The 25,333-nt window shown below is 32.9% G+C and overlaps 3 protein-coding genes across 3 annotated transcripts; all 3 read left to right on the top strand.

The window, feature by feature from the left end:
• The first annotated feature begins 1,570 nt into the window (after positions 1-1,570).
• On the top strand, positions 1,571-2,707 carry LOC142633340 (uncharacterized). Its single transcript, XM_075807564.1, has one exon. The coding sequence runs from the start codon at positions 1,571-1,573 to the stop codon at positions 2,705-2,707; it is 1,137 nt and encodes a 378-aa protein (XP_075663679.1).
• Positions 2,708-5,148: 2,441 nt separating this feature from the next.
• Positions 5,149-8,658, top strand: LOC142633329 (putative F-box protein At4g17565). Its single transcript, XM_075807558.1, has 2 exons — positions 5,149-6,182; positions 8,538-8,658. The coding sequence occupies exons 1-2, from the start codon at positions 5,149-5,151 to the stop codon at positions 8,656-8,658; spliced, it is 1,155 nt and encodes a 384-aa protein (XP_075663673.1).
• An 11,058-nt stretch (positions 8,659-19,716) lies between these two features.
• On the top strand, positions 19,717-24,544 carry LOC142633323 (uncharacterized). Its single transcript, XM_075807552.1, has 2 exons — positions 19,717-20,720; positions 24,535-24,544. The coding sequence occupies exons 1-2, from the start codon at positions 19,717-19,719 to the stop codon at positions 24,542-24,544; spliced, it is 1,014 nt and encodes a 337-aa protein (XP_075663667.1).
• Positions 24,545-25,333: the final 789 nt, after the last annotated feature.

Genomic DNA, 25,333 nt, shown 5'->3' with positions numbered 1-25,333 from the left:
AAAAAAAACTGCACATATAAAAATTTAAGGCGCAAAATGAATGGCGGGAAAACACGACCACTGAACCTCAAATCCTAATAGAAAACCACATAAATCATCATTCGTCACTTAAAAACGTTAAGGTGGTCGTTTGGTTTCACAAACAACTTCCAACCGGGTACTTTTCTTCTCTTAACCAATTTTTTATTTTTATTTTTATGGGCTTTCCTTCTGTTTGGGAGCTGAGAAACAGTGGCGACGCCACTCAGTAGCCAGGGTGTTTCTAGGAACACCCTGGCTTGAATTTTTTTTTTTTATATATAATAATTTAATTTTTTTTATTTGTTTACCTTTAAGAAAAAAAAAGAACATCCTCAAGTAATATTATGAACATCCTCAAAATTTTTATGCCAAACAAATTTTGAACGAAAAGGCATGCAGAGGCAGGGGTGTGTGCACACATGAGGTGTATGTTTACGCACAGTGGAGTGTGTGCTAGACTCCTAATAGTTAGTAAAAAAAATGAATGAAGCAACTAAACATCAATAATTAATAATTTAATTAACTAATAAATTATAAAAGACAAACAAATTAAATTATGCTAAGCTAAACAAAAATTAATAATTTTATAATTTAATAATTAATGAAACAACAATACAACAAATTATAGTTTATAAAAGACAAACAAATTTATGAAACAACTAAATAACAATAATTAATAATTTGATTAATATTTCAAATAAACTTATAGTTTATTGTACTGATACCTTTGCTCATTAATTTCTTTTCTTTTTTTTTTTTTTTCTTTTGAGGTTTTTCTGTGTACAGAATGCAAATTTGTTTTGGTTTTAAGAATTTTTTTTTAAGTACAAACTTCATGCTTGCCAAATTTTGAATTGCGGTCAGTATTTACCGAAATGTCCCGAAACAGACCGAAATGACCCAAAATTTTTTCAAAGTGGAATAGGAACACCCTGAACAAAATTCCTGGAGTCGCCACTGCTGAGAAACCGTAGGAAAACAAGAGAAAAGTAGGAAGAAATGATTGGTTGAGTGGTGACGAGTATTATTGCTTTTATTGTGCTTGTGTCCCACTAGTACTACTACCATCCATCTTCAAATTGATATGGGGTTTTTAATATTCATCTGTTTGGGGCTTGAGAAACCAAAAGAAAAGTATATTCAAAAGCTATATACAATTTTTTTGTATGTTTTATAGCCATCTATAATCAATCAAATGTGGGGTTTTTTATTTTTATTTTTTTATTATGTGGATATGGTGGAAAAGGTGCATGCTTGAGAATTTTTTTTGTGTATTCATGTTTAATATGAGTACTTTATGTTTGAAGAAATGTTTGAATGAATAGAACCATACTGGTCTATTTACTCTGTATATGTGTAATTATGCACTTCCTTGGTTAATATTTTTATGGTGCTTGAATTAAATTTTATGGTGTACAGTTCTAAACACTCAAAGCTTAGGATAATATCTTTGGAAACAATAAGTTACTACTACGAATCTAAAACCATTACATGTTTATTTAGTGTCATTTATAGGACCTAATCTATATTTTCTTCATGGAAAGTAGGCATGGCACTGCAAAGGGGAAGTTACATAAATCTCACTGAGCCTAGAAGTAAGAAGAAAAGGAGGGTTGACAATAGTGATTGGAGGCCATGGTCGGACCTCCCTGAGGCTTTGCTTGATCTGATAACGCAGTCGCTAGGTGCTATAGATTATCTCATTTTTGGCTGTGTCTGCAAAGGATGGAGGTTATATGTTGCTGCGTACAAGCAGGAGTTTATGGCATCCCAACCTCCACTTTTTATCTTCTTATCAAGGAATGCTAAGAGAGCTTGTTACTTCTATAGCATCTTTGATCACAGGTTTTACAAGGCAAAACTGCCCAACCTTGTTGGAAAATCGTGTACAGGGGTAACTTGTGGATACTTGGTCATGAAAGACAAGAAAAAAACTGAAGATTCTCAAATTTGGCTCCTAAATCCTTTTACAAGACATGAACTTCATTTCCCTAACCCTCCCAATGTTTGCTCTCGTTTCATCCTAGCATCTTTAGCTACAACTTTGCCAGCATTTGTACTCATAGCTTTTGGTGGATGTGGCCCATATTTACAATTCTGTAGATCCACAGATATCAGTTGGACTGTATATGATTCTAGAGAAAAATTTATTGGCTTTCTTGAGCCCATTCCTTCGATTGTTGATGGAGTGGTCTTTAAGGGTAAGATATATGTCATAACTGTTTATGCTGAAATAGGTGTACTAAATTTGAATTCTCATCCTTATGTGACCCTGCTGGAAGTAAAAAACATTGAACTTGAAATTTTCACTTGGCGACTGCGGTTATTGGGTTATAATGAACAACCGCTGATGATTTATGAAACTTCATCCAATGAATATGAAGTTTATGTGCTAAATTTTCTGAAGATGGAATGGGAAAAGATGCAAAACTTTGGAGATCAAGCTTTGTTTTTGGGTCATATAAAGGGTTCTGGATGTTGCAACCTATCCACTTGGAAAGGTAGACAACAACCTTCTAATTGCATATATGTAGTTGGATATCAGACTTGCGTGTACACCTTACATTTCTTGGATGGTAGATATCCCGAGCTGATCATTCATAGTCATCGTATGCCAAATGTTTTCCTACCATTCTGGTATTTTCCACGTTTGTCTTGCAGTGTGGATTCTGTATCTGATGACTAGTTAAGATTTCTTTTTCTCATCTTCCTACTCTTTATCTATTGAAACAATCATCTGGATATGACTTTAAATTGTCTATATATATATATATATATATGTATGTATTGTCGCTCTCCATTTCTCTTGTTTATGACTTTAGAACTGTATTTGATGGTTAAGAGAATTTCCTGCAATGAGTATAGCTAGAATTTAGTTTCCTGCTGCCCATTATGTGGCTCTTGAGTGGTCTACCCATGCAGACTGATAAGTGCTTATATGAGATGAAAATCCAACAATGGCTAGTCTTCTTGTCAGCAAAAATTCCTCCCTTATATATTATTAGTTTTTAACAATATCAAGGAACTTGAAACATCATACTGATCCATTAAAGATCTAAAAGGCATAAGAAAAATGACTGTTTCAAAGAGTACATAAAGAGGGCGGTAGATAGATGATGACAGAGCAACCTGACATATATGGCTGGAATTTTTCTAATAATTGCCCCACACATTTGAGTACTTTCCACAATGTTATTGCTGAAACTAAACTTTCAACTATGAATGGATCCAAAAAAAATTACAAGTGAGCTTTAATCCTTCATTACATCATTAGTATATGATACTAATTGCAATTGCACCAAAAGATGAATATGTGGTACTCAAAGATGATGATGCTAAACCAATTTTTCTACAGGTAGAAGGCTAGTTGGCTGATTGGATGTCTCAAGCTTGGAATGTAACTCCTTTGTGTATGTTGTCTGCCATGATTCACTAGATTAAAAGTGAGAACCTGTGAAGTGTATTATATAAATGAACCAAATAAATCCCACTTAAAAAGTTGAAGTCAAAGACCTTTCCATTACTTCCAAAGCTAGCAATTGATACTCAAGTTTACATGGAGCCATCTCCCTGCACGATTCCCAGCCTTGAATCATGCTATGATAGGGCTATGATACGGTTACTGTTTTCTTTAGCCCTCTTCTATCTTTGTACTCTTTCTATTTTGCATGGTTTTTATTTTTTATTTTTTGGGGTATAATTTATAGTGAATTTTTATTTTTATTTTTGATAAATTTGATAGTAGCAATTATAGATATTAGAATCTAATTAAATATTATAAATTTAAACATGTATGTAATCTCATGTTATTTAAAATTCTAAATGATATGACATGTAGAATCGTCAAATCTAAGAGACAAATTTTTAATAATGAAAAAATCTCTCAACTGAAAGTGAAATAGAGAAATAGAGAAGATCTTGTTTTGAAAAAAAAAAAAAAAAAAAAAAAGCAACATTTTAGCACCTTTGAACAATGTTAAAGAAACAAAATTTTTTATAACATTTTTCACCATTTTTTATAATGGCTAATTTGAACAATATTAATTTTCTACATACCCAACATAACACCATTTTTTTATAAGTCCACTATATATATGACATGCAACAAAAAAACGTACCCAAAAAAATGCTGTTCATTGCTTGGTTTAACATATAATATAGGTATATTGATGTAATCCTTTTAATCATCCTTATATGAAGAATCCAGAAGAGTCAAGTTAGATAATTAGTTATAAGATTACAAGAAGTGGAGCTAAATTTTTTTAAATTGCAAGAAAGACCAAGAAGTGGTAACAAATTAGTCACAAGTTATTAGTGAGTTATTTTGGCCAATAAGCCTTACTAATAACTAGTATAAATACGTGTAGTGGTAATCCACAGCATTTCATGAAATAACATTCTCACTTTTCTCTCTTCTCCTTTCTCTCCAAGAGACTTTCTTTAATCAAGTAAATTCTCTTTCATTTCCCCTTAGAACGCAGCAGGTTCTTTTCCTGGTTTCAGGCTACTTGACTGGTGAGTTTTTGCTTTTCTTGTGTCCCAAATAATGAACTGCATTGGATTTAAGTTTTTGGTTTCTTTCATTTCCAAGAAATATATATACTTTTTGGCAACCAAATGGATTCTATCTTTAAGAATTATATACCTTTTTTTGCATGTTTTGTAACCTTCTGTCGTCAAATGAATATGGGTTCTTATATGCGGATATGGTAGAAGTGCATACTTGAGAAAGTTGTTTCTTGTTTGTGTACATGTTTCAAGAAACGTTAGAAAAGTTCTTATTGTGATATTTCTGTAATTGTGTCTGACAATGAGTAGTAACAGTAAATGTTTCTAATCTAAATAACATACATAAGTTTCTTTAGGAACGGAAAAAGAAATGCAACTCAATAATCAATTTTAATATGCCTTGAACTTAGGAGCATGTTTTAAGTATCTGTATATCTGTATATGTGTGTAGTTTTGCAGTTAGAAATAAGTTAATAGAGTTGTAGACGATTTTGTCATCAACACTAAAACTGGTTGCTCAAGCATGTGATGGGGAAAACTGCATTAAAAATACCAAGATACTGTTGTGAATCCAAAACCAGAATCTAATCTATATTTTCTATTTCTGCAAAGGTAGGGATGGAATTGCAAGGGCCTTGGTCAGACCTCCATGATGATTTTCTTGATGAGATTACGAAGTGGCTAAGCGCTATAGACTATCTCATGTTTGGCTGTGTCTGTAGATCATGGAGGTCATACGTTGAAAAGTACAAGAAAAACTTTATGAAATCACAACCTCCACTCATTGTCTTCTTATCAGAGGATGTTGAGAGAGCTTGTTCTTTCTATAGCATCTTTAATCGAAGGTTGTACACGGCAATACTGTCCAGCCTTATTGGCAAATCATGTTCCGGGATCACTTGTGGGTACTTGGTCTTGGTGGACAATGAACCAAGGGAAGATTCTCAGTTTTGGCTTTTGAATCCTTTTACAAGACATGAACTTCGTTTCCCTTGCCCTGCAAATTTTATTGGCCGTGTCATTCTAGCATCTCTAGCTATGCCTTTGCGAGAGTTTGTACTCATAGCTTTTTGTAGATACAGACCATGTTTACAGTATTGTAGATCCACAGATACCATTTGGACCATATGTGATTCTAGAGGTAGATTGACTGGCGAGCCTGTTCCTTGGATTGTTGATGGAGCAGTTTTCAAGGGTAAGATATACGTTTTAACTGGTTATGGTGAAATTGGTGTACTAAATCCTCATCCTCATCCTTATGTGACCTTGCTGAAAGTAAAAGGCATCGGACAACAATTTTACTGTAGTTGGCAGTTAATAAGATGTAATGAGCAGCTAATAATGATGCGTGAAACTTCATATGGAAAATATCAAGTTTATGAGCTAAATTTTTTGAAGATGGAATGGGTGAAGATGCAAAACTTTGGAGATCAAGCATTGTTTTTTAGCAATTCAAAAGGCTCAGGATTTTTCAACCCAACCAGATGGATAGGTAGCCAACAACCTTGTAATTGCATATACTGTGTTGAATGTATAAGAGGCCAATACATCTTGCGTTTCTTGGATGGTAGACATCCCATGTCTTTCCCAATGATGCCTACGATCATGCAAGGAAACCATTTGTCAGATGCTTCCCCATTTGAAACACACCGGTATTTTCCACATGTCTTGCAGTGTGGATCCTCTCTCTGATGACTAGTTAGGACTTCTTCTGGTTCACCTTCCCTTCACTTTTTTGTAATAATAATTTGGACAGGTTTTTTTATTTGTTAGATACTTCATTTCCCTTTAGTTCTTTTGATGGTTTATGATTGAAGAGTTACCTGCAAGCCTCTTCTTGTCAGCAAAAGTTTTCCTCTAACATTCTTTTGTAAGTAATTATCATTTTTTTTCTACTATTATTGTTATCGGTGTTGCAATTGTTTTTTATGATGGCACCTTAATTTTTGCTCATATGTGGTGTGGTGGCGAAAGAGATTGGCACACTAGTTCTTGATAGGATGAATTGGCATAAGCTGGCAGTAGAGAGAAACCAAACTGAATTTCAAGCATTAATGTATCCAAAAAAATTTACTAGCGAAGTTTAATCCTTTCTTGCAAATAAATTACCAACAGTACTTATCCACTTTGAAATCAATTTGATTTCTTTCTTGCCCTTGCCTTGGTACACTTCAAAGGCTGCTACAGCAACAAACAGAAGAAGCAAACTGGTGCATTCTTTGCTTATTGAATCCAGACTTCCAGTGCAACAAATTACGTTTTTTTTAAAGTCTAAAAAATTTTACAGAGAGCTGGAGGAATAGTCAGTCCAACCTCAAGGCTTTATATTATAAGTATGAATCTTGAAGGAACATAATTCCGAAAAATTCTTAACTCTAACTACAAAGGTAAGTACCACAACAAAGATAAAGGAAATTACTAATTCAAAAGCTAATGAGTTTGCAATAAGTCCAAAAATTCCTTCCATTCTATTGACAGCTTAACCTAGTATGCTCACCGGTATGAATAAAATAGATGTTCCAGGTCAGTTTCTATTCTATTATTATCAGTGATACCTCTATTGTAGCACAAAACTTGAGAGGGGTTGTTTTACATAGCTTAATTTTGTCCGTGGGCTGATGATCACTATTTTCCTTGCAGCATCAGATTTTGAGTTCCAGCATGCTTGAATTGGGAGCAGTAATTTTGTAGTCTCTAAGATAGTTTGCAATACCATAACTGACACACATGCACACACACGCACACAGATTGATATAAACACAGTAGTCTCTGTTTATGAAGTATCTTCACATGTGAAGTAATTCAAAATTATTCTTATGAAGTTGAAAGAAGCAATAAAAGACATCTCAAGGGCCACATAACACTATTAGCTTACCGCATCATGATCAAGAGAATGTTTTCCTAACTGCAAACAATTCGTACTCCAAGGTCCAGGAAAACAGGAAATGCACCAAGAAATTGGAAGCTTTGTATAAATTCATCGTCGAGGTGAAGAGAAGCATCTTCAATGTGCTCTGATATTTAAAGAAAAAGGTGAATAGAGATAATCACATGCCAAGTTGATACCATCAATAAATTTCATTCCATCTCTTACTCATCTCATTGATAATTTCATTTTAAAATGTAGAAACTGATTTAGATTTCTATCATCTCGAAAAACCCATGTATAAAACCCAATATCTTTTCCCAACTCTTCTTCAGAAAGCAAACAGAGTTTATGGTTTTAAACCTTTTTTTCAATGCTTTGTTTGATTGCTAAAATGCTAAAATTCTTTAACTTTCTGAGAAAAATTCACTATCACATCAAGCAAACCATTCAATTGTCAATCATGGTCCCACTCCAAGCCAGTTTATAACAAAACTTTTTAAAGCGGTTGGTTTTTGGGAAAAATTAGTCCGATTGACACTTCAAACAGTCCAAATAACTGGTATAGTTCAGGTTTTAAAACCTTGGGTAGCTTAGATTATGCAGAATATGAACACCCATCAACACAATGGAGACCTTGTTAGGATTTACTCTTGCAAAGTGTCAAGTATGAATCATTTGCAGTAGATATCTGTAAATCAAAACAATTTGTACATTTTTCATATTAATTGGTGCATATTATTATCATTAATAATGAAGAATAAATTTAATTATATTGCTATTACATGAGCAACAGTTCCAAAGCAACTTTGTAATATACATAAAATCACAATCATAATAGAAAAAGTGGTAAACTGCTAATATGTATGGCTCCACCAAAATTGGTGTAGAAACTTAGACATGCTGTACAATCAATGGACAGAATTAAAGCAACCCAAACATGCTACTTAACAAGACAGTTGACAAAAACTATTTTAACCCTAAAAGACTCACACGACTGTCACTTCAATTGGACTTCACACATGGATCCCATAAAATAATTCCTGAATAGGTGAATTTGCAAAGTAATAGCAAATTAATATTCCATGGCTGCATCACAAAGCTTTCACATAACGATGAACTTCTCATTGGCATTATACAGGAACTTTCCAAGAGCAGCAATATTCACATATGAGGTAGATAAATCCTCTTCAGTCTTTCTCAGCGACGACACGGTTCTGTATAATGCGCATATGGAGTTATCTGCTAAACTAAAAGCATAGAACATTGTTAATATATGTTAATTCAATACTGAGTTTCATTCATACCCATGGACAACCAAAAAACCCATAAGTAAGAAGCCAATTTGAAAGTTCTATTCTTAAACTTACACATTCTATACTTCTTTCTTCTCAAAGGCACCTTATATGCGCCAAAACCCCATAAGTAAGAAACCAATTTTATCACAGGACGACAAGAAGAAGCCACTAATTCTTTGTTTGTTTGTTTGTTTTTAAAAAAAAAAATTTTTTTTGTTAAATGCACAAAAAATAATTTTGCAATGGACTCGTAGCTCATATCTTTACCTATTCTTATCAAACTTCTTAGCACTGATTTTTTTTTTTTTACCATACATCACAAAAATACATAGTTTTATATATGAAAAAGATAAAATAACATTTGAGCAACAAGTTTAACCCAAAAGAAAATACCATAAGAACATGATATATTATTACATATTTAAACAATTCTCAGGTTCAATTTAGCACCGAGACAAGCATTCCATACCTTAAGCCTCTTCAGGTTTTCCAGCAAAGCTTTTATAGCAGTCTCAGCTTGCTGTGGAATCAACATCGTTGCATCCAAACCTTGCAAGGCTCCAGTTGCTCCCGAGACACTCGTCACCGCCGGATAAACAAACTTCTGTTGCTGCACACTGTGAACAACACTTGCAGCAATCACAATTCCTACCCCCTTCCGAAATTGCTCCTCCTCCCATATCTTCTCTTCCTCATCTTCATCCTCGACGCTATCCCTCTCATCCTCCACGTCTTCGAACACGCCCTTATTCGTTGTGGCCGTCTCCATCTTCTCATTGCTTAGCCCCTCGGCCTCGCCATGATTGCTGTCACCATCCAATGAGATATAATCTTGCCGTAAGCGCTCCCTCTTGGCATGAATAGCATTGATAGTAGCTCGTCGCTCCTCAGTGTCTTCTGCATCTAATTCTAATTCTTCTTCTTCTTCTTCGAGGCCATTGAGGACGACAATGGGGCGAGAAGGTGCGAGCGTTTGAATGTTTTCTTGGAGCTCTAAGAGGACTTCTTTGGTGTAAGTACCGGCTTGGGGTTGAACATTGGAGTTGGTTGCGGTTGTGGTTATGGTTGAACATATGTAATCTCTGAGCGAAGAGATTTTGTGAGAGGATGATGAGGTTTGTTTGGAGGAGTGATAGGAGGCGGGCTCATCTTTGTCTTCTACGAAGCTTAGGAGTTTCTTTGGTTTAGGTTTAAGTTTAGGTTTGGGGAACAGGCAGCTGTCATGGTGGTGGTGTAGTGGACATTAGTGTCGTTGTTTTGGTTGTCGTCCTTGTCGTCTCTGGCGCAGCGGCTGAAGTTCTTGGCTTTGTTGTTGTTACTTCTGCTTCTGGTGGTTGTGGTGGTGGTCTGGAACGTTTTGGCCCGATGTTTTGCATCAAAAGTACACTGCGTTAGGCGTTGGTTTTTTTAATATATAAAATATAAGTTACCGAGTTCTTGTAAGAGTGTGTTTGGATACTGCTTATTTGTTGAAAATTGAAAATTGAAAACACTGTAATAAAATAATTTTTAAATATGTAAATAGTACTGTGAGAGTTAAATTTATATTGAAATTTGTGTTTGGATGACTTTTGTGGGTCCGTAAACAGTGCCATGACCCACATTTTTTCAACCAAATGCCAAACGTAGGATAGAAACACTATCCAAACTAAAACTAGATGTAAAATACTAAAATCTATCATATATTGGATATATATAATGCTACCGCCTCTTATATTTTATAGGAGTAACTCTCTTGTGAAAAAAAAAAAAATTATGTTTTCCAAATTAGACCACGCAATAATTACTAATTATACTCTATGATATATGTTTGCAACTCTCTATGGTTAAAAAGTAAGGAAAATTTATATAATTTTCAAATTAAATCATTTAGATTGCTTGAAACATGATAAATAGAAAATAATAAAATCAAGTTATATATTTAGATCTTGAACTTTTAAATATGTTTAAATCAAACCCAGAATTCTACGACGAGGAGTGATGAAAAGAAAGAGAGAAGAGAGTGTAAGATTTTATTTTAATTTTTGTGAAGGAAAAGTCGAAGTTTTGTATTTTATGATTGGTGAAATTATAGATTTTAATTTGTAACAAAAACTTATGAGACTAAAGTGTGTAATTTGAAATGCTCTATATACAACTTAATGTTTAAAAATAGAATAATACTACAAGTATAAACTATTTTACAGTATTTTTACAAACTGTTATTGTGGTCACTAATAATATCACTTTTTTATTTACCTATAATCAGTGGCAGAGCCAGGATTTCAATTCAGAGGGAGCAAGATTAGAAGTCAATATTAAAAAAAAAAAAAAAAATTCTATATTAACCAAAAAAAAAAAAAGCAATAACAACTATAAGTGTCATACAAAAACTAATTAAACGTAAACTATAGTTAGACATTTAAGTTAATACTATAAAATAAATTGCGGAAATAAATTAATTTGAAAAATATTAAAAGTATAGCAATTTAATTGCAAAGTTGTATACATGTCTCACTATCTTTTCTTGATTGTTTTTGAAACTATAGGTAAAATTCGACTTTCTATTTTTTTTTCAAAATAATTAAAATTTTTGTTCATAACATAAACCCACAATTTAAAACTGAAATGTCAAGAAATTGAGGACAAAAAAAATTGTGTAAAATATAGGACTATCAATTGAAATGTCATAAGAAAGACACTAAAATGCATGATTATTACTATCATTATTACTATTATTATTATTATTATTATGCTAAGCTTAAGTGCATGATAATTAAAAGCTAACAGCTGACAAGTCAAAGCTCTTGGTGTGTGTTATTGTTCTTATGGGAAACTCTTCCATTTATTTTTTCTTGTGTCAGGAAACTTTTTCTTTGTTTTTTGTTTTTTTTTCTTACACGCTGTCATTGACTTATTGGGCATTAGGTAAGCTTGTCATTTTCCCTTTATTTCAGCAGGGCCAAGAAGCCTTTTTCCTTATTTGTGTTTGATTTCTGCATCAAGGAGGGTAATGCATTTAAAAAAATTCCTAATAGTAGCACATATGGAATATTTTAGGAGGAGTCAGGGGGGGCACTTGCCCCCTCTCGCCCCCCCTTGGCTCTGCCTCTGCCTATAATCATTCACCACATCAGCAGTTTGTAAAAGTTTTTGAAAAAAGGTTTACATCTCTAATAATATTTTCCTTAAAAATATAATTCTATCAAAAAATAATGTTATCATGATTTATCATATCTTGCTAAAATGACTACTTCATTAATCTTGTAAAAATTAGAATCAAATTAAATATTACAAATTTAAATGTATATATAGTGTCCTGTCGTTTAAAAATCATAAATGAATTGATAATTTGTAAATTATTAAATTCACGAAACAAAATTTTAATTATGAAATGCACGGTCTCAATTTAAAGTAAAATAGAAGAATCTTGTTCCATAAAATAAAATAAAATAATTTTAAAACGCAACATTTTAGCAATATTGAGCCATGTTAAGAGAAATACATTTTTTTTTTACAGCATTTTCCATAACTTATTTGGATGGCAAACTAGAATTTGAACAATATTTAATTTCTCTTTCATATAAAAAAAAAAAAAAATTTCTCCCACCATGCACTGCACCATTTTCTCTTATTGGGATGACAAACTAGAATCTTCAGTTTTTTCTCTTATTTTAATATGTTGTATGTAAGTGCACAATTGCACCTGGACCCAAAGACAATCACGGGTTCAGGCCCAATGAGCCTTAAACAATAAGATTTGTAGAGTGTGGGCTTGAAACCTAGGTTAGAAACGCTGGGATCTTGATAACAGGCTTTTATAAGCAAACACAAGTAAATAAAGAACGATAATGACAAATGGGTCTCCTCGGACTCAAGCCGAGGACTATTTCTTTATTATTTCTCTTTCTTCCTTCAAAATTACAAGTTCTTAATTTCTTTCTTAGTTTTCCGATCCCCCTTTTTTCTTTGGCCTTTACCCCCCTTTTATACTGCCTTCCCTGATACTTTTTGAACAGTGACTAGAAGTTTCCATCTCACTGTTCAGGGGTCACCTCCCCATTAATGCGGCCAGGGAGGTAGGTGCAGAGCCTTTAATGTGGAGGTGGTAGCCTTTATTCTTGATATTTCTTTAATACTGGTGCATCTAGAAGATTCAGGATGTCCCCTTTTAACCACTGGTCTCTCCAGAGTTGTACTTTGACCTTCATAATGAAATTTTGAGTTCTCTTGGATCTGTCCGAGGTGAAACTCTCCCTCGGCTGTATCCTCGGACCCTCGGCGTATGGGCTGACTCATAGAGTTTGATCTTGGAGCAGGTCGGCCCTCCATGTTACAGCCCAAAGGCCCATATGCCCACTTGGGCCCATTTACTCCCCACACTGTATATATTATTTTAATATATAGAATTGAAGAATAAAATACGTGATAAATGACGTATTGTAAAATGATGTGGTTAAATAATAAAGTAAGTGTTTTGATGTGTTAAAATGACATAATTTTACAACGGCTGATGATGATGCTATAAGGAGAAGAACAAACAACAAAACCTCTCTTCCAAGCTTCCGTGACAGTAGCTGACTAGCTGAACTACTGTGCTGATAATTAGGCACCAACCAATCCCCACTGAAGTTGACCCGTGTGCCTTATATTGCCAAGCCCAAGTCGGTCATTGTAGAGAGAGTTAGAAAGTAATTGAGATTTGAATTTCTTGATAAATGTCATTATGCACTATTATATTTCCTTAATTTTATAATGAAATTTTTTCGTCATTGCCTTAGAGGTAGGAAGTTTGTTAAACCATGTAAATTATTGTGTTTTGTGTGTATGTTTATTATTTATTTTCTGTTTATTTATTGTTATTGATTTGAGTCCTTATTTGCACAAAAACTTATCTATATATATATATATATATATATATATATATATATATATATATATATATATATATATACTAGTCGCTAACTCGAGTGATGCACGGAAAAGTTCTTAGAAATGCTAAATATTTTTTTTAAATCAAATTAAATGCATTTTTTGTCGGGTGAGAGAAATTTAGTCAACTTAAATGAACCTTTTCGCTTTGGATTTTAAGGAATAACTCACAATAAAGAAAATTATTGCTCATTTGAAACAATTTACAATGTTCATTCTAGGTAGAAGCTTACATACTTTTTGTTGGTGTGATTTACAATTTGAGTAGATTAAAAATAATATGATGTTCTATCACTAGTTATTGCGCATTCACAACAAAAAGGGTAAAATTTCAAATCAAAAGATTACATATCACATTTAAAAGAAACACTAACAGAAAGTAAAATATATGACCTGCACTAATAACTAATATATATATAAAACCGGAGCTTTTGAAGCTCCCACAACAAAATCTTATTAAATTCCTGGGGACAGCTTCACTAACTATATTTTATCAATAAAAATAACCTTCTTCATAAGACTTGTTTAAGTTATCATATTAAATATGAGAAAACAAGTGCAAGCATATTGTTGTTGACTCTACACTGTATCACAAAGAGTCTCTCTTGGATGGCTTCATTCTTCTCTCTGCTCTACAACTAACGCCCTCCCATCATAAGCTTCCTGCCTTGCAAAACTGTGCAGACAAAAGCAGAGTTCCAGAATTTTCATTTCCTACTTTTGCAGCCCTCAACAAAAGTTTAGATTCATGATTTTATCAAAATCTTCCATGCCTTTATTATTAAAATTCTCAATATATACACCATTAGCATAGATACAAATTGATTCAAAAGCAGCCTTGTTTTAAAAACACCATAATGCAGAAATATCACCAACAAATAATCGTAATATTTGAAGAGAGATGAATGAAGCAAAATAAAAATAATTAAAATTCACAAAATGAAGAACCAAATATCAAGAACATAGAGGGAGATTGTTGGAAGTAGAATTAACAAACCTAACATAAATTGTTAAGATTTTAGACTCGATTGGAAAGGAAGTAACTCTAAAAGTTTTAGCTCGCCAAGCGTTCTTTCTCAATCTAACATGATGAGCGGATAACAGACCAAACAAATCCGCACATATATCAACCATCAATAACACACCCAAAATTATAAAAATCTAAATAGATTAAAATGTTAGATTGAGAAAGAACTTAACTGTTTATTTATGACTGCCAAAAATGTTTAAGGATTTCCAAAACTACTAAAGTTTGTCAGGGTTAATAAATTTTATACACCTATGGGAATCTAATTCTTTTCAATCCAGTCAAAGAATTAGATAAACAAAAAAAAAAAAAAAGAATAGAAAGATATAATACTTGTTTTGAAAGTTTTCAAGGGCTTTAACTAATTCCTCATGCTTATATTCCTTTATCTCCACCTCTAATTCTACTTTCTCCACCACTCCTGCACCTTTTAAAATGCCAAAATAATCCAACGACGTCGTTTAATGCAATAAAAATGAGTGAAAAAGATCATAAATTTATGTAAACATTCAAAAATTTGGGAATTTAGATTCAGATTCTGTAATAAGAACAAAACAGTCGAGTATATTATTTTAAAGGTGCTGTCTAACACATAATAGATTGGGTTGTTGAGCTATTTGGTTTTTCCTTTATAGATGATGTACGGTAGCTGTTTTTCCTTTCTTTCCCACTAACAAAAGTAGTATTCTTTATGAGAAAAGTTTGAGTTGAAGCCAAGAGAAGAATTTTTATAGATACAAAATATTCAAGGGTAGGTTGTATGATTGAAAACAAATATTTTACCTTCCAAGCATTTAATGGAAATATTTTACCTTCTCACAATGAATTATTGGAAAAACAACAATAAACAATTTTAATGAGTATAACAATCGCAATAAACAATATGTTCCAACCGTTTAAAAGAAATATTTCTTTTATTTTGTATAACAACTCAGCTAAGTTAAATATACTTTTTAAAAATTTTTAAAATGAAAATAGTCTAAAAACAAAAGTCATTTTTTTTTTTGTTTCTCTTTTTTCTTTTATCTAGCAAGTAAACAGAATAATGAACAAATATAGATTCCATAAACAAAACTATCTACATCAGACAAATAGTGCAATGCATGTATTAGTAGCAAAGCAGTAAATGATCTGATTACTGGTTTTATATTGACTATTTATATATAACTTTTATGCAACCTGAACTTTTTTAAAATTTTTTTTACAGAAATTGTTAACAAACCTTGAGTCGATGCAGTTATGTAGCTCTTTATCTAAAAATGAAAGTAGAGCCTGCAAAATAAGTATTTTTTTTAAGTTTTTTTAATTAAAATAATTTGTAAAAAATAGAATAACGAAGATCAATAATAGTGCAGTACATGACCACCTGAATCAAACTCGCAAAAACAACAGCGAGAGAATTAACTCCTACATCCTTTGCAACTCTAAGCAAGCAAAAAAGAAAGTAACATAATATATATTTCTAAACCTAGACATGGATCAATGTATGTCTGTCAAAACTATAGCTGCTTCTGGATCCTTCTCAACTAACTGTAAATTAAACCCAAAAGTTTTAGTAAATCATTTAGATTAGAGATCAGTTTTGTACTATCATATATATATATATATATATATATATATATATATATATACATATAGGAAGAATTTTAACTAAAAAAGAGCTTTTAACATTTCGAAAAAATATTTGACAAACTATAGTGAATTTTTTTTCCAGGTGCATTATGATTATAGAGGTATAGAACTACAGAGATTGCAATCTTTAGGAGGCAGCAAACAAATGTGCAAGATCTGGAAGATAGCATAAAAAACAGGTCATTCTAAGCTTTAGTAGTTGGAAACAGATTCACATGCTCAGTAGCTAATGTGATATTAGAACTAAAATCAAAAGTCATATCAAGCATAATTTAACATAAAATAAAAATTGCAAAGTGGAAACAACATTAGAAATTAAGATACCATAAACAAAAATGTAATCAAAAGAAATCATAATACCATCACTTAACTGGGAAGAAGCCCAAGTTTGCAAAACCCCACTAACGTATTCGATTTGTACCACAATAAGACATAGAAACCATAAATATATTAGTAAGTATATGAAAAATTGATAATCACAATCAAATTCAAAAATCAAATGGAAAGACATGTCTTTCTTTTTCTTTCAAAAAATCACATGCCCAAACATAAGCCTAAATTAAAACAAATTCGGATAAAAAATGATATTAAAAACTCCAGCAACCCGAAACTGAAACAAACCATAATCATCTGCGACACACATTCCATACATATCACTGAAAATTCTGAAACCACAATCTACATCAATATGAATTATCTCAGACCTTTCAAAAACACAGAAAAAAACCCATTAAATTGATACTATCTCCACTATGAAACCTATCGATATTTACAATGTTTTCTTACAAAACCTATAGAATTTGAAATCCCTATATCGATAGAAAACCTAATTGAAGACATATAATTAAAACATAACTTTGAGGCTCTATTCCATTTAAACCAATTTCAATATGAATTTTAACCCATATCAATCAAATAAAATTGAAACTTGAAAAAGATCAGATTGGAATTTTTCATACCTGAAAAATCGTCCAACATCAGAAACGGAAAAGGATCCAAATTCTTCAAGTCAGTCCTGAAAATCAAATGCCCAGAAAGGGGGCCAAAAAATAATCAATACCCAGATGATAAAAACTCAAGAACAAAATAACCATGAATCAAAATTGACATCAACCAGAGGAGTTGTGGCTGAGAAAAGGAGGGAGCTACATTGAATGAGAGAGTTAAAGAAGAAGAAGGAGATGGGAGTGAGTTTGAAATAGAGAGAGTTTGATCGAGCGTTTTGTTAGGGCTGATTTTGCATTTGAGAAATAGGTTTGAGAAGGTTGCGGCTGATTTCTGCGTTTAGGCTCCTTTTGTATTTTTTTTTTTTTTTTTCAAGGAGAGGCTTCTTTTGTAGTTAGGTTTTAATAAGAATCGGGTTCTACCTTCTTCAGTAAAAAAAAAAAAAAAAAAAAAGAGAGTCGGGTTTGTAATTTGTATTTGGTAAAAAAAAAAAGATTTATTATTATTTATATAAGTATTGATGGCGTGGAAAATTGTGGGAGCTTTAAAAGTTTCGGTTATATATATAAAACCGAAGCCTTTGAATGAGAGAGTTAAAGAAAAAGAAGAAGGAGATGGGAGTGAGTTTGAAATAGAGAGAGTTTGATCGAGGGTTTTGTTAGGGTTGATTTTGCATTTATGAGATAGGTTTGAGAAGGTTGTAGCCGATTTCTGCGTTTAGGCTCCTTTTGTAGTTTTTTTTTTTTTCAAGGAGAGGGTTCTTTTGTAGTTAGGTTTTAATAAGAATCGGGTTCTACCTTCTTCAGTAAAAAAAAAAAAAAAAAAAAAAAAGAGTCGTGTTTGTAATTTGTATTTGGTAAAAAAAATAGATTTATTATTATTTATATAAGTATTGATGACGTGAAAAATTGTGGGAGCTTCAAAAGCTTCGGATATATATATATATATATATATACATACATATTATTATACAGATAAAATCGAAAATTTTGAAACTTCTACAATTTTCCACATCAGCACAATATTTAAAAAATTAAAATTAAAATTAAAAACCCTATTTCACTCAAAAACAAAACCCTACCTCTCTAAAACTAATGCGACAGACTCTCTAAAACTAACCATTCTCTCTACCTCTCTAAGCTCTTCTTCTCTCTATATCCCCGATGGTTTCTAAAAATACATTCCAAACGCAAAAGTCTACTCAAAGGCACAGAGAGAGGACAGACACCCTTGACGGAGCCATAGCTGCTGTTACCCATCAAAGCCATCACAAGATCTCCATTGTCATAACAAGCAGCAGTTACCAATGCTTCAAACTCTAGCCCCAGTTTACACAGGGGAGATGCTCTGTATCCAATTTCTGTCAGTTCTTTTACCGGTGTTGTTGGCATATAATTGGTATTGGTAGTGCTACTATCGTTAAGTGTTTTTATTTTTTATTTTTTGGCCTATTAGGAAGTTTTTTATTGGAAATTTGGGATTTATAGGTAGTGCTACTGTTGTTAGTGTTTTTGAATGTATATTGAAAAGAATTGTGGACACGTCAATATGGGGTCATATGTAGTCAAGCAAGGCACCACAAAAGGAGCCTAAATAATGGGGTCATGTGGGGTCATATCTCCATATGTAGTCAGATTTTTTATGGGCTTTCCGTTTGCTTGGGGACTGAGAAACCATAGGAAAACTAAATGAAAATTAAATAATGAACAGAACAGCCTTGGATTTAAGTTTTTGCTTTAAGTTCTATTATGACTTGTACTTCAAAGCATGTTTTGAGTATCTGAAATATGTGTGTCATTTTGCACTTTCTTGATTATGTATTTGATGATGGTGGTTGAAGTAAGTTTTGACAGACAGAAGTGCTAATGCTGTTATTCTGGTCCAACTATGTATCCAGAAACATTAATTAGAAGAATACAAAAAAATATATAGTTCCATTTTTTTTTTCTTTTAGTTTGTATACAATATTTCACTAATTAGGAGTATTCGTAAACATTTTTTATCATTTATATATTATGATCTAGTTCCTATATATTAAGCATCAATGGAAATCTAAGGCGGTGAGGCCACTGCAACATACCAAGTGTAGCCATTAAAGAAGCAAAGATGATTATGCCTACTGGCTGCGCCCTTAACTTTCCTATATTGTATATATAATTATTTATGTTCTTCATTGACAGGTGAGTGAAATAGTTTTGATGTGGCAATGGCCAAGGATTCACTCTTCATTGTGGCATAGATTTGCACATTGTAATGCATATTGTTATTCTAGTATTTTGTATATGAGCAATGGCTTATATACATTAAGTCATTTACATACCTAAACACTCAAACTAGTTGGCATATTATGAATGTAGTATTGTTAGATGTTTGTTTAGTATCAAATATCGGATCTGATCTATATTTTCTTTTCGTGGGTAGGTAGGCATGGTAGACATCAGGGACATAAATCTCCGGGGGCTTCTAGGTGAGAAGAAAAATATGGCTGACGATAATAATTGGAGGCCATGGTCGGAGCTCCCTGGCGCTTACTTGATCTGATTACAAAGCCGCTAAGTGATATAGAGTATCTTATGTTTGGTTGTGTCTGTAGTACATGGAGGTCATTTGTTGCAGAATACAGGAAAGAGTTTATGGCATCCCAACCTCCACTTGCTCTCTTCTTATCAAAGAATGCTAGGATAGCTTACTTCTATAGCTTATTTGATCAAAGGTTGTACAAGAAAATATTTCCCAGTGTTACTGGAAAATCATGTTCTGGGATCACTTGTGGGTACTTTGTCTTGGAGTACAAGTATTGTACAGCAGATTCCCAAATTTGGCTTCTGAATCCTTTTACAGGACATGAACTGTATTTCCCTAGACCTCCCAAACAATTTTGTCGTGTCACCCTAGCTTCTTTAGCTATGCCTTCGCCACAGTATGTACTCATAGCTTTTTCCACATGGTGCCCATATTTACAGTTCTGTAGATCCACAGATATCAGTTGGACCGTATATGATTATAGTGGCAAATTTGATGGAAGTCAAGAAAACAATCATTGGAAAATTATTGATGGAGCTGTCTTTAAGGGAAAGATATATGTTACAACTACTCATGCTGATATTGGGGTACTAAATCTGAATTCTCATCCTTATGTGACCCTGCTGAAAGTAAATCGCAATGCAAAGTGGAAACGTGTACTCTGTCGGTTTCTGGTTTCTGGTGAACAGAACCTGATGATTTATGCAATTTCATGCGGAAAACATAAAGTTTATGAGTTAAATTTTTCAACAATGAAATGGGTGAAGATGCAGAACTTCGGAGATCAAGCATTGTTTTTTGATATTTCACAAAGCCCAGGAGTTTTAAGCATAGCTCAATTGACAGGTAGCCCATCTTCTGGTTACATATACGAAATTGGATGTGGATCTGGCCTATACACATCACATTTCTTGGATGTTAGAGATTCCATGTCTCAGTTGATCATGCTGGGAAGTATACCAAGTGCTTCTCAATTTAACACATTCTGGTATTTTCCGCATCTGTCTTGCAGTGTGGATTCTCTCTCTGATGACCAGTCAGGACTTCTGCTTCATCTTCCACACACGTTTTCTATTGAAACAATTACTTGGCCAAGACTTCGAGTTGTTATATATATATATATATATATATATATATATATATATATATATATATATATATATTCATTTTCTTTATTTATGACTTTGAAAGATTGAACCTTTTGCTGGTCTACAATAATTAAAGAGAATTATCTGCAATGAGTGTTGCTGGAGTTTCATGCTGGCTGCTACCCACTTTTGTGTCTCTTAAACTTGTACATACTACACAATTTTTTTTGTGAGATGAAAATCTAACAAATGGTTAATCTCTTCTCTCAACAAAATTTTTTCCTCTAATATATTTTTTTAATAGGTAATTATCATTGTCACTTCTACTACTATTGTTATTGGTACTGGTTTGATTATTAGTTTTCTAATAAAATTAATGAAGTTTGAACAAGAATCTGCCAATCCATCAAAGAGCTTGTTGTTGTTGTTGTTGTTGTTTTTTTTTTTTTTTTTTTTTTTTATTTTTTTTTTTTATAAATTTTAATTTATAACAATTTGATAGTTACAATGATAGAGGAGAGATTTGAACCTGAGACATTAGGAGGCGTCAATTGAGATATAAGGCTCTTGAAAATTAAGTATAAAATGTGACTAGAACACCAAAATGTGTAGGGATTTTTAATTTCAAGACCAAATAGGTTGTTGTAAAACTAATCAAATTTTTTTATTTTTTTTTCCTCTAATTTACAAGAATTTGATGTAATTATTTTAATACTAGTCGCAGGGAAAATGTGACTATTTTTTTTTTGTTAAGTGAAAAATGAAAATAGTAGATAAAACTTATAAGTGTTAATCTCAAACCCTTCTTAAAATAATGTGATTATTTTCTAAAAAAGTGTAGTTAATACAATATATTAGATTTTCTAAATTAAGTTATATATATATATATATATATTTGTTATTTGAAAGTGTTTTAAATTTTGTAGGTTTTTTGTTTTTAAAGGAATTACATTCAATTATTATATAAAGCAAGACATTTTACAAATAATGTAATATATTGTCGAAATTAGTTTCTAGTACTTTTTACAAATGTTTTATCTTTTATACATCTTGAATGTTGACCTAAGTAAATACATCACTTATATCCCCTTAAACAAATTCAAGACTTTAATAACATAAGAAAATGTAATTTTATCAAGAACCTACTAATATTATGCTAAGAATGTAACATAATTGTCAATGAAGCAGCCCCTCTTTCTACACAAACCTTTCCTCTTAAAGCATCACTAAAATGAACTAGACCGAATGGACTGGTATTGGCCAACACTAGAAATACAAACATCGCTAACTCTCTAAATGCAAAATCAAAAATAATTTGTTTTTTGAAAAGAAAAAGAGTTTTTACTATATATATTATGAATATATGGTTTAAATTATCCTAAAATTAATGAGTTATGTATGGTAAAATAGAGAATATTAAAAGATTAAAAAAGAAAAGAAAAGAGAAACTACTACTTTAAATGAGTGTTTGTACACACACACACACACACACACACACACACATATATATATATATATATTTTTTTAAAATGAAGGTGCTATTAAATATAATTTCGGCATAGTTAAAAAAATATTGATAAATAGAGGGGGGGGGGGGGGGAATTTTGAAAAAACCAGGTCCCCCTCCCTACACCCTCTAATGGTTCAAGAAGAAACTAGGTAATGAGACGCAACTCTTGGAGGTCACAAATATACTTGATGTATAAGTAATGTATCACAAAATTAGAATTTTACAGACTATGTTATTGGTCAAAACTAAACTAATAAGAAATTTTAAATTTTATCCTTTAAGCTAACTGGAATTCCCCAAATCATGTCACCGGTCAAAACTAAACTAATAAGAAATTTTATCAATTTTATCATTTGAGCTAATTGGAATTCTCCAAACCATGTCACTGGTCAAAACTAAACTAATAAGAGATTTTATCAATTGAACTAACTGAAATTTCCCAAATCATGTCACTAGTCAAAACTAAACTAATAAGAAATCTTATCCGTTGAATTAACCCGAATTCTCCAAACTATGTAAATTGTATTAATCAATACAACTGCCAATTTAATAATTACAGTATCTAGATATAGGCATATAGCCTCTAGATATAGGCCTTCTTATGTTTACAAGTCTATGGAGTAAAAAGCAAAATTTTCTCTCCACTTAGAGCAACCACATCAGCCCCTTTAAAATCTTCTATAATACAAAAAAAAAACCCTCCATTTTACACATTTTGGTAAAAAAAACACCCACATCAATGGGTGTAAAACTATCTAAAATTGTGCAAATTCATCCCTGAGCTACAGTAACCGTGTAAATATACACGACTACTGTAGCTCCTCTATACAATATTTTATTGATTTCCTTTCGCTCCTTTTTTTCTCTCTCTTCTCCATGCTCAACAAACTCAGTCTCTCCTCATCTTCTTCTTTTCCTCAGATGCACACAAACACACCCACACACAAACAAATCCACACAGACAAATCACAACACAGAGATACACTTGCTCAAAAAAAAAAAAAAAAAAGAGATACACAAACACAAATCGGTACTTGACTGGATCGGAGCTCATGGGTCTTGCCTATGGATCAGAGCTCGTGGATCGGATCGGATCGGAGCTCGTGGATCGGAGCTTGGATCGGAGCTCGTGGATTGTGGATCAGATCGGATCGGAGCTCGATGATTGTTAATTGGAGCTGGGGAGAGTTGATCAAGAGGGAGAGCTCGTGGATCGGAGCTCGGTGATTGTTGATCGGAGCTGGGGAGAATTGATAGAGAGGGAGAGCTCGTGGATCGGAGCTCGGTGATTTGGGTACAGAGAGAGGGAGAGGGAGAGTTGATCGAGAGGGAGAGTTAGGTACAGAGAGATGGGTAGAGATGGGAATAGAGAGGGACAGTGAGAGTTGAATGAGAGGGAGAGATAGGTAGAGAGAGAGAGAGCAACAAACAAAAATGGGTAGAGAGAGAGAGAGAGGCACGTATATATATCGGGTAGTTAGAGAAATAATAAAAAAATGTGAGAAAATTGATTATTTAATTAAAAGATGTGTAGAATAGATGAACTGATGTGGGTGTTTTGTAAAATTAGATGTGTAAAATATAAAAAGTAGGTTTTTAGTGTAAAAATGGATGTGTAAAATGAAAAAACTGATGTGGTTGCTCTTAGCAATTATATCGTTGGACTTGGTGGAGTGAGATATCCTATTCCTCCCCAAAGTTTCTTTTCTCATTGCAATGTATTCATGTACTCCCATCACCTAAAAGCCTTCCCAATTGCACTGCTAACTCCACCCACGAAGCCGCCCGTTTAAAGCAAAACCTTAAGGTTAAGTCTAGCTTGGACTTTGAAGCAAGTGTCTTACTTTTCCAAATTTATATATAATTTTTCAATATTTTTAATATCAGTTTTTTTTTTTAAATGGGAAAACAAAAGAAAACTAGGAAGAAAAGTTTGAATCATATATTATATTTCTGGGGTGAAGGACTTATCTCAGAGCAGCGGTTGGCTGGTGAGTTATGCTTTTGTAGGATTAAAGTTCTCACTCACTTTTCTTCAGTTCCCACAATCTGTCATCATATTTAATGTGGGTTTTATGTGGATATTGTAGAACTAGAATATGTTTGTGTATTTATGTATAGAACATGATTACCATATGTTTGAAGAGATGTAAGAATGAATAAAATCTATGCTGGTCTCTGGTCTTCTTGTGATATTTTTGCAGTTGTGCCTAAAAAGAAAAATGCAGCTTCACAATAAATTTTATTAGCATGTTTTAAGTATCTTTATATGTGTGTAATTTTTCACTTCATTGGTTATGTTATTTATGGTTTTTGAAGTAAGTTTTGTCTGATAGAGGTGGTGATATTGTGGTTGACATCTTCTAAGATGAACTTTGGCCCAAGTCTAACATAATATGCTGTTAAATATAAATTTCTTGCAAGCATGTCATGTGGATGGGTTAGAAACAATAACATACGAATATAAATGTAGAAACTTGCTAAGAGCCTCGTAGTAGCTTGATTGACACCTCTCCATGCACATAGTGCTTAGAGGTTCAGCAGGGTGGGGAATATTGTTGTATTTCTAACTATTGTGCATCTGTGCTTTATTCCTGAGAGGTGGGTCCAAAGGGCCCTACCTTGGTGAGACTTCACGTCATAAAAGAAAGGTAGAACCTTTCGATGTTTTGTTAGTGGTGTGTATAGAATCTAATCATTATTTTCTCTTTGTGCGGAAGGTAGGCATGGTGCTGCGAGGGGGCAGTGACATAAAACTCAGGCGGCCTAGAAGTAAGAAGGAAAAGAAGGTTGACAATAGAAAATTGAGGCCACGGTCGGAGCTCCACGAGGCTTTGCTTCGTCTGATAACAAAGCAGCTAGGTCCTATAGACTATATCATGTTTGGCTGTGTCTGCAGGGGATGGAGGTTACATGTTACAACACACAGGCAAGAGTTTATGGCATCCCAACCTCCACTTCTTGTCTTCTTATCAACACAAGCTAAGAGAGCTTCTTATTTCT

The sequence above is a fragment of the Castanea sativa genome, chromosome 1 (assembly GCF_040712315.1).
Source record: "Castanea sativa cultivar Marrone di Chiusa Pesio chromosome 1, ASM4071231v1".
NCBI lineage: Eukaryota > Viridiplantae > Streptophyta > Magnoliopsida > Fagales > Fagaceae > Castanea > Castanea sativa.
The sequence above is the reverse complement of the archived record's forward strand: the minus strand, read 5'-3'. Positions and strand labels throughout refer to the sequence as shown.